Here is a 19,544-nt window from a genome sequence, read left to right on the forward strand (position 1 = left end):
TCCATGCTGAGTGCCAGTGCAAACAGGGTAGATGTCTGCAGGGTTACCAGCTAAGAAAGGCATCTGGCCCAGCTGGGATTTGGGTAGATCAGCCAGGTGCCCCCTGCTCAGTGGTGCAGGGAAAGGCTATAGGTGAATGACCCAGGTTAAAAATGAATTTAATGGCAGATGGCAGCCCCAGGAAAAAATAGTGGCTCCAAACAGTTGGGCAAGCCAGGGTGATTGCTGGTGCAGAGCCAGGGCCAGAAACAGCAAGCTCCATCTTGACCAGGTAAAAAGGATCTTAGAACAGAATTCCTGTAGACACAAAGGGACAGGGAAGAAGCCCAGGAAATTCCTGGATCTTTCAGAAGCCTCTCTGATAATCTAGATGGTGGTAGCTTATGCCTGTAACCCTAGCTACTTAGGAGGATAAGATCTAAGGGTTGTGGTTTGAAGCCAGCCAAAAAAGACAAATCCAAGAGATATATCTACAGTTAATCAGCAAAAGTGTGAGAAATGGAGGTGTGGTTCAAGAGGTAGGGCAGCAGCCTTGGTGCTAAGGCAGAGAGAATAGGAGGGATGAAACTTACGATGCAGAGTCTCTGGTGAGAGAATGAAATTTTGCTCTCAAGTGGAAGAAAAGGAGTAGCTGGATTGGAAAGGCTTGTCTAAAAGTGGAACTGAGCTTTCTTTTCTTTTCTTTCTTTCTCCTTCCTTCCTTCTTTCCTTCCTTCCTTTCTGTTTTTTTTTGGGGGGGGAGTCATGGGGCTTGAACTCAGCCTGGGTGCTGTCAGCTCTTCAGCTCAAGGCTACCACCCTTACCACTGGGCCTGGGCATTGTTCCTGAGCTCTTCAACTCAAGGCTACCGCCCTACCTTTGAGCCAAGCCTCACTTCCCATTTTCTAGAGTTTAATTGGAGATGAGTCTCAGGTATTTTTGTGCACAGGCTGGCTTTGAACCTTGATCCTCAGATCTCAGCCTTCTGAGTAGCTAGGATTACCAGCATGAGCCACTGCACCGGGCTTCTTCTTCTTCTTTTTTTGGGGGGGTGGTCAGTCGTGGGCCTTGAACTCTGGACCTGGACACTGTCCCTGAGTTCTTCAGCTCAAGGCTAGTGCTCTACCACAGCTCCCCTCCCAGTTTTCTGGTGGTTTATAAGGACTTTCCTGCCTGGGATGGCTTTGAACCATGATCCTCAGATCTCAGCCTCCGTGCCTGGCTGGCTTCATTTGTTCTTTTTTAGACTTCATTGATATATTCTCATAGGAAAGAAATGATAATGATAATGCATGTGTCTTAATGATAATGCATGTATGTATTTCCAGACATAAGCAAGAGAGGTAACTTGCAGGATTATTCTTGTTTCCATCTCTAGGGATGACTGTTAAAAACCTTCAGGCTTTCCAGGTCCTCCAGAATGTTTTCCACAAAGCCAGCGACTCTGTCCTTTGCTCACAAATCCTGTTGGCTATCAAGACAATGTGGGCCTGGAACCCGAGAAACTTCTTCCTGCTAGAGTGGACCCTGCAGCCTATCTCGCAGTTTGTGGAGATCGTGGCACTGAAGCCAGCCGCTGTGCAGGCGCACTTCTTCCAGCTTCTGGAGGCCTTGGTATTCAGGCTGCACTATGTGCCTCATGAGATTTTGGGGAAGGTGCAGCGTCTGATTCAGGACAGCCCTGAGCCATCCTGCACCCTGGTGGCCCTGCAGAGCATTCTCAGGATCACGGGCAGTGACCCACTCTTCACTGACATCTTCCGGGACTCAGGACTGCTAGGATTGCTGCTGGCCCAGCTGCGGAAGCAAGCCAAGATCCTGAGGAAGTCAGGTGCGGCCCAAGCATTAACCAGTGGTGGGCAAATGGGTGGCGGGGCTGGGGGGGGCGTGGTCATCGTAAGACAGACAGAGCATGAGATAGAAAGCCAGCGTGCCCAGGTCAGTAGGCATTGTGAGAGTCATAGGAGGGACTCTGGGACACACGGCTTCATGGAGAACAGGCCTCCTACTCTTTATTTAGTATTTTTTTAAAAATTGTTACTATAAAGGTGATGTACAGAGGGGTTACAGCACAAGTCAGGTAATGAGTCCTTTACCCTTCCAAAGACAGATAAACAAACATTTCTTTCCATTTCCTGGAGTTCAGGCTCTACTCCTTGAGCCACAACCCCACTTCTGGTTTTCTAGTGGTTAATTGGAGGTAAGAGTCTCCAGGTCTTTAGTGCCTGGGCTTTGAACCTCGATCCTCAGATCTCAGACTCCTGAGTAGCTAGGGTTACAGGCGTGAGCCACCACACCCGGCTTATAAATATTATTTTATATGATCAGATGCACATGGGCATATTGCCTTTCTGTTCCTCTCCTAAGAGCATCCGCTTTGGTCTCACAGTGTGTGAATGTCTAGAGTCCTTTATCACATCCCAGTGTATTTTAGGTCTGCCTTTTGCATAGGAGACAAAACACATGGCGTTTGTCTCTGAGCTTAGCTTTCCTCACTTAGCATGATTTGTCCTCTCAGTCCATCCATTTCCCATGTAAACAGTAATCTTGTTCTTTCTAATGACTGTGGAACATTTCATTGTGTATAGTTACCACATTTTGATGAAAGGGATGGATGTAACTAAAAAGGGCTCTTGGAGCTGTGGTGGGCTTGGGGGATTCTCAGCTTTCCAATCTCTTCTGCACAAGACATGGTAGGGTTAGTGGCTCCTTAATAATATGGAGGGACAGGACCTGGAGAGACCTGAGATTCTAGGCCTCTTTCTGGGATCTGGGATCTGGTCTTGCCCACTGTGTGCTGTAGGCCTAATGGTCCTCTCTCACCCACTCAGAGGGCCTTGCCCAATCCAGCAGGTGCCTCCCAGTCCGGTCCCACCAGTGCTCTGCTGGCCCACACACCTGTGCATCGTGGCAACACATCTTAGTTCCAATCTCAGCCCCTGAACTCTAGGGTCTCAGTCTCGGAGCCTCTGCAGCTCCTATGGGGTCTTTGGGCTCCTCTGGTCTCATGGGAGTGCACAGCAGTTCGGGGTCAGGCTGTATTATTTTCTCCCATGTCCCAAACTATCTACCTGTTACAGAATCTGCGGTTCCTACCTGTGAGATTTTCAGTAGGAAGCAAGCCATAGAACTTTGCTTATTCTTTGTCAGTTGTAGGCCAGAAATTTACCATTTTAAGTCATGGTGCCACTTATGATTTTCTGTTGGTTAATTGGAGATAAGCATCTCAAGGACTTTCTGGACCTGGCTGGCTTTCAGTGGCAATCTTCAAATTTCAGCCTCCTGAGTAGCTAGAATTATAGGTGTGAACTACCAGCGCCCAGCTTCCTCTTGGTTTTTGCTCACTCTAGCCACACCTGGTGCCCAGGGAAGTTAGCCTGGAGGAAGAATGCCAGGACCAAGAACCTGGCCACTGACCTTTTCCCACTGATTCGCCCTCTATGTTTTCATCTCCCATATTGAGTTATATCTTCTCTCTGACTTGGCCTCTTCCTCCTCTTCTCCCCTCCTCCTTTCTTTCTTCTTTTTCTCTTTTCTTTTTGCTTTTTTCCTCCTCCTTCCCTTTCCTCCTTCTCTTCTCCTTATTCTCATCTTCCTTTTCCTCATTTCTCATCCTCTTCTCTCTTCTTCCTCCTCTTTCTCATTCCTTTCTTTCTCCTTCCTTCCTTTATTATTTCTTTCCCCCTCTTCCTTTTTTGTTCCCTCCTTTCCTTTCCTTCTTTCTTTTCTTCTTCGTCATTTTTCTTTGTTTTTCTCCTCTTTTCAAAATTTTATCAAGCATTTATTTGAATATAGTAGGGGTAAATTAGGGAGATATAGAAAAGGAGAGAAACATTTCCTGTTCCTACAGAGGAAATGGGAATTCAAGATTCTGGTGTATTTTTCTTGTACTCATTCATTTAGCTCAGATCTGTAATCTCAGCTATTCAGGCAGCTAAGAGCAGAGGGTTGTGGTTTAACTAGCTCAGACAGAGAAGTCTGAGAGACCCTTCAATTAATCAGCAAGTGGAGGGATGGCTCAAATGATAAAGCAAAAAAGCCAAGCAAGAACATGAGGCTCTGAGTTCAAGCCCCAGTACTGGCAAACAATCAGGTAAACAATCAGACAGACAGGCAGTGAGGCATACATACATACATACATACATACATACATACATACATACATACAGACAAGTATTGGAATTTCAATTTGTTAAAGCCCCTTTTAGTGCTGGAGTTCAATGATGAATAAAGAGACCTGATCTTGCTTTCAAGGATCCAGTGGGGGCTTTTTCTTTACTTCAGGGTTTCTGAGCTGCTCTGCAGCTCATTTGATGCGCTGGCACAAATGGTGGTCTGTGAAAGAGAGATGGAGGAGGCAGGGCTCTGTGTATCACCTAGGCAATGCTTCTTTTGCGTAATCATTGGGCCAGGCACCTAGCATGCTTAGGGAACATGAACTGCAAATGACAGGATCTGCCCCAAGATTACTGAGTCAGAAACTGTGGGGACAAGGTCCAGCACCGGCTCTATATGTGAACCACACCCCTCCTGGCCAGGAGATTCTGATGTGCTCAAATTGGAGCCCCATTGCTCTTGGGGAGTGGTAGGGTTTTGTCTTATGACTTGAGGGGTACTACTCATTCCCATAAAATGGGTGTATTGTTTTCCCATCTTCTTAACAGAATAGGAAACAGATGGAGCCAGAGATTGTGGCTCGGAACATACACATTTAAGTTGCTTGTTTCTTTTTTGGTTTTTCAATGTTCCAGGAAACAAATTGTCCATTCCTGGCATCCAGGATCCAGAAAGAGAACTTACCTGTGTGACGCTGAACACAGTGGCCTCTCTCCTGAAAGACTCGGTTCGAAACACAGGTGAGGGCCCGACCAGCTTCACCTAGCTACTGCTTAGAAACACATGGATTATTTCTTTGCTATGCCAACCATCGAAGGACGTAGTCAAGTGATAGCTAGTCCTGTGATTAATGTCCATTTTCTAGTTGATGTTTAGTAACTTTCAGCAAATGAGTATACACCTTGGTTTATCACACTTTCTGCTTCATGATGATGATGATGGTGATGATGATGATGATGATGATGATGATGATGATGATGATTCAGGGATGGAACTCAGGACCTTGTACAAGGCTGAGCAAGTGTTCTACCACAAAGCTGACAATTTGTACTTCTAACATTATAAAATAAGGTTGGCAAGCAATGCTGACTCTAGCATTTTATAAATTAATGACACCATAAAGACATCTCTTTTCTGTGATGTGAAATCTATGAATATATGACTTCAGGGTCCATCCATGCTTTTTCTTGAGCCAGAAAAAATATCTGCAAGGAAGCTACTATTTTGTGGGGAGTAGCCCACAAGGAATTTAACAACTTCATTTATTCTCTTTTCTGCTTTGTGTGTGTGTGTGTTGATCCTGGGTCATAAACTCAGGACCTGGGTACCATCTTTGAGCTTTTTTGCTCTACCACTTGAGTCACAGATCCACTTCTGGCTTTTTGTTGATTAATTGGAGATAAGAGTCTCACAGACTTTCATGTCTAGGCTGGCTCTGAGCTTCAATCCACAGATGATCTCACGCTCCTGAGTAGCTAGGATTACAGTCATGAGCCAATAACACCTGAAGGTCCCCTCCTGGCCCCCCTCAGAGCTTTCTAATATAATGGGAAGCTTTTAAAAAGGGAACATGTTTTATTGTATATTACATTATTATAGATAATTACATATAATAAATATACATAAACGTATCTCTATATTTATGATACCTATTACTATATATTTGACTATTATTTGATATTTATCATTATCTTCAAGTACTTGTACAGAGGGGTTTTCATTCAGCATATCAGTTTATAAGAACAGTGCTTCTTGATCAATGTCACCTCTTTTGTCATTCTCCCCAATGTATGCTTTTTTTTTTTTTTTTGCCAGTCCTGGGCTTGAGCTCAGGGCCTGAGCACTGTCCTTGGACTTTCTCAAGGTTAGAACTCTACCAATTGAGCCTCAGCACCACTTCTGTCTTTTTCTAAGTATGTGGTACCAAGGAATTGAACCCATGTCTTCGTGCATGCTAGGCAAGCACTCAACCACTAGGCTAAACTCCCGGCCCCCCGATGTATGCTTTTATTCTGTTTATACCCTCAAGATATCGGGCTTCATGTTCACAAATGCACATTTAATACTGTGATTGTATTTCCACGCTATTCTTTTCTCCATTCATCTGTGCCTGCTTTAGTTAATACCTACCTCCACTCGGATAAAGACATGTTTCTATTCCCTGGTAACACACACACACACACACACACACACACACACACACACACACACACACACACATCAGTATAATATGAAACAGTTATACCAACAAAGTCCTATCAGTGGGCAGTGGGTTAGGTGCTAGTCTTTTGTGTGTGTGTTTGCCATTCCTGGGGCTTGAACTCAGGGCCTGGCTACTGTCCCTGAGCTTTTGTTGTTGTTGAACAGCCTGGGTTCTATCCTTGAACTTTTCTGCTCAAGGTGAATGCTCTACCACTTTGAGCCACAGCTTCACTTCTGTTTTTTATTTTTTATTTTTTTTAGTTAAATGGAAATAAGAGTCTCATGGACTTTCCTGCCTGGGCTGGCTTTGAACTATGATCCTCAGACTCAGATCCCAGCCTTCTAAGTAGCTAGGATTGTAGGCATGAGCCACCAATGCCTGGCTTCCCTGAGCTTTTTCACTCAACGTTGACATTCTATCACTTGAGCCACAACTCCACTTTCAGCTCGCTCCCTCTCTCTCTCTCTCTCTCTCTCTCTCTCTCTCTCTCTCTCTCTCTCTCTCTCTCTCTCTCTCTCTCTCTCTCTCTCTCTCTGTGTGTGTTTATAGAGTTAAGTCTTATGAACTTTCCTGCCCAAGCTGGCTTTGAGCTGCTTTTCTCAGATCTCAGTCTCCAAAGCAGTCTGGAATTACAAGTGCGAAACATCAGTGCCTGTTGTGACTAGTTACATTTATTTGCGGTTGAACATAACATGCAAGACTAGTATTTCTTTATAGCAGAGAAGTCTCTAACATCAGCCTATAAAATACGTCCTGGAGGAGCTGTGAGCCTCCAGATTCCTAGGCTTACTCCAGGCACAGAATTAGTAGGAGGTCAAGGTGGAGCTCAGGAGTCTACTTGTATTTTTGTAAAGCTGGTGGTACTAGAGCTTGAGCTACCCTCAACTGGTGCTCTACCATTTGCACCATGGCTCTAGCCCTGCTTTTGCTGACTACTTTGGAGATGAAGTCTCATGTACTTTTCTGCCTGGCTGACTCTGAACAGCGGTGCTCCAGATCTCAGCCTCCTGAGTAGCTAGGATTAGAGGCGTGAGCCCCTAGTACCTGGCTCAGGAGTCTGCTTGTAAACAGGTCACCTGGCCTACCTAATGGCATTGGGTTGCTCTAATCCATCTCCAGCCCTTTGGTCAAGTTAATGCCTCGTCTTCCTTGCCTAAGGATTATTACAAATGTCAGTTCTGCAGAGGAAATCTTTAGAATGACTTCCAGCCAAAGGCATTCCAGCAATTGGATTTCTTCTTTAACTTTTCTTCAACAAACTACCAAGGAATTGAATATGTCCTTAAATTCTGGTTGGCTCTCTGTAATAATGTTGGCAGACAGACATGAGAATTTGTCATTGGTCCTGGATTAGGAAATTATAAGGAAATACAAGGAGAGGTAAATTTAGAATGGAGTTTTTATTTATTAAGTAGATTTCTATAAAGAAAAGGATTTTTTTTGCCCCCTTTCCTCTCCAAGATTACAATACATTGCTACTAACTATAGACATCATCTTGTGAAATAGACCTCATAAACTTAAGCCCCTGAGCCAGGCGTGGTGGCTCACACCTGTAATCCCAGCTACTCAGGAGGCTGAGATCTGAGGATTGTGGTTCAAAGCCAGCCCAGGAACAAGTCTGTGAGACTTGGTACTGTGGTACTGTGGCACAAGTGGTAAAGCAGTAGCTTTGAGCTAAATTGCTCAGGGACAGCGCCCAGGCCCAGAGTTCAAGCCCCATGGCTGACCAAAAAAAAAACAAACAAAAATTTAGGCCAATCTTCCTTCTCTTATGAGGAGACATTAGTCAGATACCCATTTTCCTCAAACAGGTCAGGATGCTTACTGGTGAATAATGCCATTTTCTATTAAGTATTTGTATGTGCATGCATGTATGCATGTATGTATTATGTATATATTAGTATGTATAAGTAAGTATGTATTTCTTGTGCTAAAACTGGGGCTTAAACTCACGTTCTGGATTCTGTCCCTTAGTTGCTTGCATAAGACTGGTGTTCTACCACTTGACCCAAACCTCCAACTTCTGGCTTTTTAATGGTTGTCTGCCCAAGCTGGCTTTGAATGAAGAGCCTCAGATCTGAGCCTCCTGAGTAGCTAGGATTTACCAGCATAAAGCCGTCAGTACCTTGCCAATTTTCCTTTTAAATTCTCAGCATCATAGCGTCTTTTGTCATCTTCCAATTTCAGACACAAGTGTGGCTAATATAAACAAAGCATAACTAAAGAATTTATAAAAAAATTAGCAAAAACAGAATTGAGCAAAAAATTATTTTTAAATTTTGGTTGTAAAGATGATGGGGAGTTATAGTTATATAAGTAAGGTAATGAGTACATTTGTTTTTAAACCCTGTTACCCCAGCCCTCATTTTCTCCCACTTACCCTTTCCTACTCCCCTCCTCACCCCCAAGTTGTAAGGTACACATCCAACATAGTGTCAAGTGAGTATCAATATTTTTTGCCAGTCCTGGGGGCTTGAACTCAGGGCCTGGGCACTGTCCTTGGGCTTTCTCTCAAGGCTAGTGCTCTGCCAGTTGAGCCAATGGCTTCCGGCCTTTTCTGTGTATGTGGTACTGAGGAATTGAATCCAGTGCTTCCTGCATGCTAGGCAAGCATTCTACTACTAGGCCACACACCTAGCACAAGACTCAATATTTAGCAAAAAGAAAAAAATTAGAACAAATAATCCAGCCAGGTGTCAGTGGTTCATGCCTGTAACCCTAGCTACTCAGGATGCTGACAATCGCGGTTCAAGGTCAGCCCCATCAAGAAAGTTCAGGAGACTCTTATCTCCAATTAACCACTAGCAAACCAGAAGTGGCACTATGGCTCAAGTGGTAGACTGATAGCCTTGAGCTGAAGAACTCAGGGACAGTACCCAGGCCCAGCATTTGAGTCCCCTTAATGACAATAATAATAATAATAATAATAATAATAATAATTCAGAAAAATTTAGAAATGATTAACCCTGACTTGAACTCTGTTCCCCAGTTGTCCTGAAAGACCATGGCATGGTGCCCTTCATCAAGGTCTTCTTGGATGATGAGAGCTACCGGGGGCCCTCGCTCAACATCCTGGAGCGGCTGTCAGTCATCAATGCAGAGGAGTACATGAGCATCATCGTGGGGGCTCTGTGTTCCTCCACCCAGGGGGAGCTGCAGCTGAAGCTGGATCTCCTCAAGGTGACCTTTAACTTCTCTGCTGGCTCTGACTTTCCCGTGGATGCACCCCCACTCACTTAGCTTTGTTCATGCACGTGCTCAGTCGGTTGGTCTCTGTTGTGCATTGTGTGAGGTAGTGTTAGCTGCTGTGACAAAGGAGTCCCATTCCCTCAGTTGCCTGACACATTGGAGATGTGGACTTATTTATTTCTATATTTATGTTTTACTCTTTCTTTTTGTTTTGATCCTGAGGACTGAGTTCAGAGCCTGGACACAATCCCTGAACTTTTTGCTCAAGACTAACACTCTACCACTTGAGCCACATCTCTACTTCCAGCTTTTTGATGGCTAATGGGATATGAGAGTCTCAAAGCATGCCCAGGCTGGCTTTGAATTCTAATCCTCAGATCTCAGCCTCCTGAGTAGCTAAGATTACAAGTATGATCCACTGAAGCCCCAGCTTCTAGAAGTTTCTTTCTTATGCACAGTCTCATCTACCATTGAGCTTGTCCCTTGGGGTCAGCTGTCAGATGGGCATGTAACTCAGTCAGCAGAGAAAAGAAGCAAGATTGTGAAGATTGACACTAAGAACTCATATTCAGGATGGAACAGGATGTGTTAATTTCTCTGGGCAGAATTTGGGAATTTGGGGCAGGACTCAGGTATGAAGGAAATAAAATCTCTGGCTAGGAAACGGCTTCCCAGACACACTGGGGAACTATGAGAGTCAAGCCTAAAGCACGTGCCTTGACCATTCTGTTTACTGAGCATCTGTCAATGACAAGGCCTGGCAGAAAGCCCAGGATGGGCATAAAGCCCTTGCCCCCTGAAACTCAGGGACAGGTGCTCGAAATGTGGACAGTGCTTGCAATGCAATGCGGTGGCAAATGCCAGGCTTGCCTTTGGGTACAGGCTACAATGACGAAGGCTCACAGAGGAGAAGGAGTGAGTAGGAACGGCAACAACTGACAGGTAGGGAGTGAGGGCAGCTGGAACAAAGGAACGAATGGGATAGTAGATTACTGTTTCTGTTTTCATTCCTTGTTTCTTTCTTTTTGTCTGTTGGTCTTAAGGCTTGAATTCAGAGCCTGGGCGTGGTCCTTGAGCAAAAAAGGCTCAAGAACTGTGGTTCAAAGCTAGATCAGGTTGGAAAGTCCACAAGACTCTTTATCTCCAATTAACCACCAAAGAAGCCACAGGTGGTGCTGTGGCTCAAGTGGTAATGGTAGGGCTCTAGCCTTGAACAAAAGAAGCTCGGGGACAGTGCCAGGGTTCTGAGTGGAAGCCCCAAAACAGGGAATCTGTGCCCATCTACCATCAGGCTCCACAATTTGGTCTGTGATTGAGTACATAATTTATACTGAGTCCAAATAGATCCACCCAGAAGAAAGTTTCTGTTTTGTCTTTGTTTCAAAAGTCAAAGTAGTTCTAGGTCCAATATAGGAAACACGACTTGGCTTTGTCTGTGGACGGTGCATCTTATTTACTCTGCAGCCCAGAGACATTCTTATTGGAGTGGTAGCCCCTGGGTAATAGGACTGAATTTCTAGAATTAGCAATGTAAAGTCATTATGGTGTTTTACTGATTCAATATCATTTCAGAATCCTACCGTCAAGAAAGCCCATAAGGAATGAGCACTTAAGTGAGATTACTTAACAAAGAGTGCAGGCTCCTCGTGCTGTCTGCTCCCCAATGGGCACTGGGGGCAGTCAGGAGAGTCAGAGGCCACTGCTGCCTTCCAAGAGCCTGGCTGCTAACACACTGCCACACCAGTGGTGGTGGGGAGGCCTGGCCACTTCCCTAGAGCCCACTCTCTAGATTTCTTCCTACTGAGGCACATGTACAGCTAGTGCTGGGATCCGATGTGGAATTGGCAAGTTTTTCTTTTTTGGTCTGAGGCTGGGATTTGAGCTTGGTACATGATGGTTTTGCTCACTGAGTGGTGCTTTTCCAACTGAGCTCCAAGGATTGGGCCTTCTCCCTTCTTTCTTTGCCTGCAGGAGTTTTTTTCTAAATAGTCTGAGGATCCCTTGGAACTTTCAGAACAAAGGTATAAAATGAACTCTTTGTGACTGACTCCCCTTGAAGAAGCCGAGAGCTAAGCCAGGTGCTAGTGGCTCACACCTGTAATCCTCGCTAGTCAGATGGCTGAGATCTGAGGATCATAGTTTCCAACCAGCTTGGGAAGACAAATAGGAGAGGCTCTTATCTCTAACTGACCAGCCAAAAGCTGGAAGTGGAGGTGTGGTTCAAGTGGTAGAGCATAGAGCTAAGTGAGACATGCAGACATGGTTTTGAGCCCCAGTACTGGGGGTCTCTCTCTTTCTTTCTCTGTCTCTGTCTCTGTCTGTCTGTCTGTCTGTCTGTCTGTCTGTCTATCTGTCTCTCATACACATACACACACTCCTACAAAGAAGCTGAGAGCTGTACCTATGAACACTGTGTCAACACAGTGGGTCAGATCATGGACAAAGGGGGAAGTGCCTGAAACCTTAGAGTATGGAGATCTGAAAGCCAAAGGGAACAAGCACTATCCCCTCCCCACTAAGGTGTCGTCGCATCGTGGCCTCACTTTCTTGTTCCCTCTCCGTGGCAGAATCTGCCTTCTACTCCAGAGAAGATGAATGTCAGACAGATGTTTCTCAAATCCAGTGGTGCATGGCTTCCAGACACATGGAAGCCACGTGACCACACCACCCATTCTGACAAATCATAACCAAGTTAAAGGATAATGTAAGCAAATGAATTTCCTCCCTTGTGGCCAGTGAGACCGTGATTGGGTTATGCACAAATTCAGATTGATTTGCTAATATACATTTAGCTGTTCGACTCTGAGCTTAATCACATTAGCTCCCCAGTCTTCCAGCATGACACATGGAAAATTATGAGGAATAACAAATAATAGGATGTGAAATAAATCCCCTTAGTTCTAACACAGTTAGCACTTTGCAGCAGGCATCCATTTGATAGATTCAAGCTGGAGGAATACTAACTCAGAGACGATGACATGATAACTGAGTTAGGGAAGAGAAAATGTGCTTAACGTTGACCTCTCTTCAAATGTGTCAACCTGAGCCTGATTACTTTGACTGCGGCTGATTAAATTTACTCCTTTCTGCAGATTCAAAACTCGGTGTGATGCATAGTCCTGCAAAGTTGAATGACAGTAATAGAGACCCTCCTTCTAGGCCCGTCCCCTCCCCTCCAGGTTCCTGACAAATCGTTTCCCGAAGTAGCCAAGTATTTATTTTTCCTTGCTGATAGAAATGTTTCTCTTTAGCTGCTATGAAATTAAGCCTTTGTAATTGGATTTTACACGCTTTATTTTATGACTCTGCAAATATGAAATTAACCCCATCCCAAGAAATAATAGAGCAGTCTACGTTCTAATGAGATTAGCTTCCCCACCCCCATTTGAGAGAATGACTCTGAATTTAATAAATCAAACAAAGCAACAATTAAGGATAGCCATTCTTTCCTCCTCCCTCCAGCCACAGGGGAAGAAACAGCCATCTAGGCATTTCAGGTGACAGTTGCCCTAAGAGACATGGATCAAGATGAGAACTATTATTGAGCTGCTTTTCTTTTACAATATCCGCTCTTCACATTCCAAAGCGTAGAGCTCTTCTAAGCAATATCTGGCGTCAATTTGAGCAACTGGAAGATGGTTCCTAAAGGGAAGTGAGCGCTTTCATGGTCATCCAGTGTGCAGACAATTGGCTGGAATCTGATTAGTTTTATATTTTAATCATTTTCTATTTCTGTATTCATTTTGAGATAAACAGAAATGCTTCATTCATTCCATTTGCTTGAAACCAGTCTCCTATTGGTCTTAAGAGCCCTAGAAAGCCCTCATATAAATTTAAACTGTTTCACTGCATGCTGGTGGCTCCCATCTGTAAGTTTAGCTACTCAGGAGGATAAAATCTGGGGATTGCAGTTCAAAGCCAGCCTAGGTAGACAAATTTGAGAGATTCTTAGCTCCAGTTAACTAGGGCATTCCCACACCCCCCACCCACCCCGCACACAGAGTTTAACACCATGGAGCTTAAGATTTCCCAGTGTCTGGGATTTAGTTTTCCTGGCATAGGTCATGTGACCAGGCACAGGACAGGTTCAGCTAATCAGACTCCTAGTCACCCATATATAGTCTGCCATGCAGATTATCTCAAAACCATCACACACTTTAAACTTAAATGTTCAGTTCTTTCTTAGATGGAGAACCAAGTTTTGGTTAAGCAGGATGGGTGGAGACACCATGTTTCCTTTAGTCTCTTCTTGCCCTAGAGGATAAAAGTCCTCCATCCAGTGCAAAGCCATCTTCTTTCCAATGAACCACCAAAAAACCAGAAGTGGAGCTGTGGCTGAAGTAGTAGAGCACCACCCTTAAGTGAGAAAGCTAAGGGACAGCACCCAGGTGCTGAATTCAAACCCCAGTACCAGCACATGCGCACACACACACACACAAAGTGACAAGTTAGATCAACTCTACCAATGCCACTTAAATTAAAACCAAAACCAGGTTATGGAGTTTGAGGTTCCACAGGTCCTCTACCTGTTGGGTGACCTTGTAGCGTCCAGCATGAAGGGGCACATGGACACTGGCTGTGTGATGATCACGACGTGATCATAAGTGCATTGGACACAGGTCTGCCCCTCTGAAGCCCACTCATTTCTCTCTTTCTCTATTTGGTATTTCAGTCACTGCTCCGGATCCTGGAAAGCCCTAAGGGCCGTGCTGCATTTCGAGTCTCCAGTGGCTTCAACGGGCTCCTGTCCCTGCTGTCTGACCTGGAAGGATCTCTCCATGAGCCCCCGCTGCAGATGTGGGGGGCTGTGTCCCCCCCTCAGACCCTGGAGCTGATACTATACACGCTGTCTGTGCTCTCTGCAGCACTGCATGTGGACCCCATCAATGCCAGCTTCTTCAGAACAAACGGGCTCTTTGAGAAGCTAGCAGAGGACCTCTGCCTGCTGGGCTGTTTTGGGGCCCCAGAGAAAGAGATCACCCCTCAGCCACTGTCATCTGATCCAAAGGGTAGCAGGTCGTTTGCAGATTTGCTGAGCTCTGCCTTTTCCTCCAGCTGCTCGATCCCAGCCAGGTTGAAGAGCTGTCTCCAGATCCTCACCTTTCTGAACAGCATGGCTAGTGGGACCCTCCACCTGCGTGCGGACCTGAAGGAGGCTCTGAGGACAGGGCAAGAGCCAGTCATGGATGCCCAGAAAGGACAAGCCCATGGTGACTTCCACAGCAACCTCAGTCACTGGCCAGACCCGGAGGAGAGGTACTTTGTGATAGGGGGACCTTGGTATATCTATGAACCCCATTTGTGTCTTCCACAAACATCCAGCACAGGTGGAGCGGGTTAGGAAGTCTCAGCTAGCTGCACATGGCTGTACTCAAACCTCATGCCCCTTTCCTTCCCTCCCTCCCTCCTTCCCTCCTCCCTTCCTTTCTCCCCCCCTCTTGCTCCCTCCCTCCCTTCCTCCTTCCTTCCTTCTGATACATTTTGAATAATTGCCAGCTATTGTATATTTTCTGATTGTCTTACTTTTTTTAATACCCATTTTTCCAGTTTTGAATTCATTGAAATTTTTGATGTAAATTTTCTATTTACAAATATGGAACATACATTGTTTAGGATTAGTCTATTAAGCTAAACCTTTATCTTTATTTGCCTTCTGAAAAAGCATACTATTTTTTCATTGTTAAACAACTTTATTAATACTTATGAGGTTTTTTTTTTTTGTATGCCAGTTCTGGAGCTTGAACTCAGGGCCTAGACACCGTCTCTGAGATTTGTTTGTTTAGGACTAGAACTTTACCTTGGGTCACAGCTCCACTCTGGGTTTATGGAGATAAGGGTCTTATGGACTTTTCTACCCAGTCTGGCTTTGGACTGAGATCCTAAATCTCAATCTCCTGAGTAGCTAGGACTACCCGCATGAGCCACTGGCACCCAGAGAGTGTTTCATTGTTATTGTTCTGAATTTCAGTTATAAGTACAATGCATCTTGGGAAATGTCACCTCTTCCATCATTTTTTCCAATTTTTCTCCTCCCTCAAATTACACAGTCCAATTTTTACATAATGTGCAGTGACTATAAGGATTGTATCACCTCACTCTTCCTCCCTCCATTCATGTCTCCCCATCATTCTTTTTTTTTTTTTTTTTTGCCAGTCCTGGGCTTGAGCTAGGGCCTGAGCACTGTCCTTGGACTTTCTCAAGGCTAGAGCTCTACCACGTGAGCCTCAGCACCACTTCCAGCTTTTTTCTATGTATGTGGTACCGAGGAATCGAACCCGGGTCTTCATGCATGTTAGGCAAGCACTTTAACCACTAGGCCAAATTCCTGGCCCCTCCCCATCATTCTTGTTCACCCTCCTCAAACATGTTTCTTCTTCTTGATAATCATTTTGGTAAGTGGTACAATGTTGCTTCTCTGGGGAGCAACTCAGGAATGGGGAGGGGGGAGGGACACACAGGGCCAGCCTGTAGTCTCCCCGAGCCTAGCGAGATGGTAAGTATCTGTGACCCAGTCCTCCCCCAATTACCGGGGAAGGAAAAATCACACTGAGTCAGGAGCTGAGTCAGCTGTGAAAGCGCATCAGGTCTCTTCGCTGATCTCTGCTGATCTGATCTGATCTGCTGTTCTCTCTTTATTGTGTCAGATAATTAGTTATATACTGTTAGGGTAGGAGAAGGTGGGAACTGGGAAGCTAGCCAATAGGAAGAGGGCCACTGTGCTACCTACCACTAAGAGTCTGGGTGGGGCTTTCAGGTACTGGGTGGGACAGGTGCAGGAAAGTGCGAGACTTGTGCTGCTGCGAGACCCGAGAAGCTGCCGGGGGCTCAGTCGAGTCACGTACACAGAGATGCCTTAAGAGAGGTGCAAGGAGAGAATGCCTGGCCAAAGCCCTTTAATTGCCGCTGAGCCAGAATCAGGCCTCAGAGATGGAGGTCGGGCCCCAACAGTACAAAAGCTGTTTGAATAAGTTACATTGTTGGATTTCTCCCCTAAGTATACTATCCCTAGTTTGTTCGTTTGTATACACATAAAGCCCCTGTACATGTTATTATGTATATTTGCATTTTAGATCCAGCCTTTACATATGAGAAATTTACTTCGATTAACATGATTTGTTCTAGGTCCATTCATTTCCTGCAAATAACATATTATTCTTTCTATTGGATGAGTAAAATTCCATTTATATATGCTCCACATTTTCTTGATCCACCCATCCATTTGTAGAGCTGTTGCCATATTGTGTCTAAAGTGGGTAGTGCATCAATGAGCATGGATACCCAAGCGTCTTTACCATAGTCTGACTTGTAATATTCTAAGTAAATACCCAAGAGTGGTATCATTGAATAATATGGTAGTACTAGGTTTCCTTTTTGAGGAATCTCTAAATTGCTTTCCGGGGTGGTTGTACTAATTTACGTTCTCAGTAACCGAGTATGAAGGGTCCTTTCCCCCTACATTTCTACAGCATTTGTAATTGTTTGTATTCTTGATGTTGGCAATTCTGGGATGAGCTGGAATCTCAATCCTGTTTTGATTTTCCTTTCCTTTATGGCAAGGGATGTTGAACATTTCCTTACATGTTTACTGGACATTCTTACTTCTTCTGAGAAGGGTCTATTTAGTTCCTTTGCCCACTTATTAATTGGGCTATTGATTGGGAGGTGGGGATTTTGTTCTTGAGCTCTTTGTGTATTCTGGATATTAGACTCCTGCCAGTTGGTAAAGATCTTCTCCTGTAGACACTGTCGGCTGTCTTTTTGCCTTAGTAACTATGTCATTTGCTGTGAAGAAACTTTTTAATTTGATGTAATCTTATTTGTCAAGTCACTCTTCTATTTGCTAAGTCCTAGGAACTCACCTCAGAAAGTTTCTGCTTATGCCAGTAAGTTTTAAGGTTTCTCTTCATCGTGTAGTAGTTTGAAGGCTTTTGATCCATTTTGAGTTGATCTTCGTGCAAGGTGGCAGACAAGGCTCCAACTTTAGTCTTCTTTACAAGGATGTCCAGTTTTTCCAACACCATTTGTTGAAGAGGCTGTCTTTTGCCCAACATATATTTCTTGTCAAATACCAGAGAACTGTAGGTATATGAGTTTATTTCTGGGTCTTTTAATTTATTCCATTGGCTTTCCACTGGGGCTTGGGCAGGCAGTCTGGGTTGATTTCAGCCGCACCTCCTGCCTGTGGTTTCTCTAAGCCCAGCTGTGGGCTGGAGTGAGCTGCATTTCCCCCAATTCTGGGTCAAGGGTCCTGTTTAGACTGCTCCAATCCCCTCAGGTTTGTGGGGTCCCTTTATCACTTTCTGCAATGGGACCCTCTGCCAGGACCTTGGGGGTCTCTGCTCTTGGGCTGGAGGAATCCAGGTTGTTGAGCTTGTGCTGCTGGGAGATTTGTTCTCTGGGGCCCCAAAGATTGCTGGTTCCCTCCTGTTTCTGAGTCAGGGACGCTAGAAACATGCATGTGCTTGCGCGCCATGCCTGCGTCCTACCCCATTTCCTATTCCAGTGCGGTCCTGGCTCTCGTGGCCTGCATGCGCCCTGCTTCCAGCCTTTTGAGCTTCTGGCTTCCCATGCAGCTGGTAGGCTGTTCTCAGCTTTTTGGTTTTTTTGCCCCCCCCCCCCCCCGGCTTCCATTGGGTCCCTCTACTCATTGATACAGACCTCATATGACACAAGATGCTCTTCTCCTCATTACCCTGGGACCTGCGTTTCATGACCTAGAATAGGCCTTAAGTTCTTAGTATTTACTTGTGTTCATTCACTCCTTCATTCATTTTTCATTCATTCATTTATTATGTACTGGTCCCGGGGTTTGAACTCAGGGATTGGGAGCTGTCCCAGAACATTTGCTCAAGGCAAGTGCTCTAACACTTGAGTCACAGCTGCACTTCCAGCTTGCTTGCTTGCTTGCTTGATCTATTTGTTTGTTTATTTATTTATTGGCAGGGGTGTGATTGATTGGAGATAATAGTCTCACAGACTTTCCTGTCTGGGCTGGGTGGGACTGGAACCACAGTCCTCAGATCGCAGCTTCCTAAATAGCTAGGATTATAGGTGTGAGCCATAGGAACCTATCTAAGAACCTCCTTTTTGAGGAACTGATTTCCATTCCCACTAATAGTGTTTAAGATTCCTTTTCCCTGCATCCCCATTTGTCAGTTTGTTTTTCCTTTTGGCAATAGCCATTCTGACTGGGATGAGATGGAATGTCCGTGTAGTTCTGACTTTCCTTTCTTTTGACAGCTGAAGATGCTGAAGATATTTTTCATGTATGATTGGCTAATTATATGTCTTTTGAAAATTGTCTGTCTAGTTCATTTGTCCACTTTTTGATTAATGTTCCGTTTTTCTGATTATGTATTCTGGATAGCTCTCCTCTGCTGGATGAAGAGGTGATTAGGATTTTCTCACTCTGAAGGCTGTTTTCCTTTCACTCTGGCAGTTTTTCCCTTTGTTGTGCATATCTTTTTTCATCTACTGCAATCCAGTTTGTCAATTCTGGTTTTTATTTCTTGAACTATTAGAATCTTACTCAGAAAGTGGTTGACTATGCCTGTATCTTGAAGTGTTTCCTACATATTTTCCTGTAGTCTTTTCAGAATTTCAGATCTTTCAATAAGGTTTCTGGTCCATTTTGACTTGACTTTTGTACAGAGTGAAGGACAGAGATTTACCATGAATCTCCAGATACACAGTTTCCCTAGTATTATGTGTGAAAATGGCTATATTTTCTTTAGTGCATGTTTTTGGCATCTTTGTCAAGTATTTATTTGTTTATTTCTGGATCTTCTTTATTTTATTGGTCTTCATCTCCCTCCCTCCCTCCTTCCCTCCCTCCTTCCTTCCCTCCCTCCCTCCCTCCTTCCCTTCCCCCTCCTTCCTTTCCCTTCTCTTCCCTTCCTTCCTTCCTTCCTTCCTTCCTTCCTTCCTTCCTTCCTTCCTTCCTTTCTTTTTATTATTATTATTATTTTTTGCTGGTCCTGGACCTTGAACTCTGGGTCTAACCACTGTCTCTGAGCATTTATGCTCAAGGTTAGCATACTACTTGGGCCCCAGAT

At 44.7% G+C, this 19,544-nt stretch overlaps 1 protein-coding gene across 1 annotated transcript in view; it reads left to right on the forward strand.

The window, feature by feature from the left end:
* Window positions 1-19,544, forward strand: part of Wdfy4 (WDFY family member 4) — a 248,056-nt gene that overhangs the window by 34,739 nt on the left and 193,773 nt on the right. The window contains exons 9-12 of the mRNA XM_090345544.1: window positions 1,359-1,811; window positions 4,732-4,836; window positions 9,290-9,480; window positions 14,162-14,745. Coding sequence (XP_090201670.1) covers window positions 1,359-1,811; window positions 4,732-4,836; window positions 9,290-9,480; window positions 14,162-14,745 — 1,333 coding nt within the window. The remainder of the gene's footprint in view (window positions 1-1,358; window positions 1,812-4,731; window positions 4,837-9,289; window positions 9,481-14,161; window positions 14,746-19,544) is intronic.

Source organism: Megascapheus bottae, chromosome 15, assembly GCF_031878675.1.
Source record: "Megascapheus bottae isolate mThoBot1 chromosome 15, mThoBot2.hap1, whole genome shotgun sequence".
Taxonomy (NCBI): domain Eukaryota; kingdom Metazoa; phylum Chordata; class Mammalia; order Rodentia; family Geomyidae; genus Megascapheus; species Megascapheus bottae.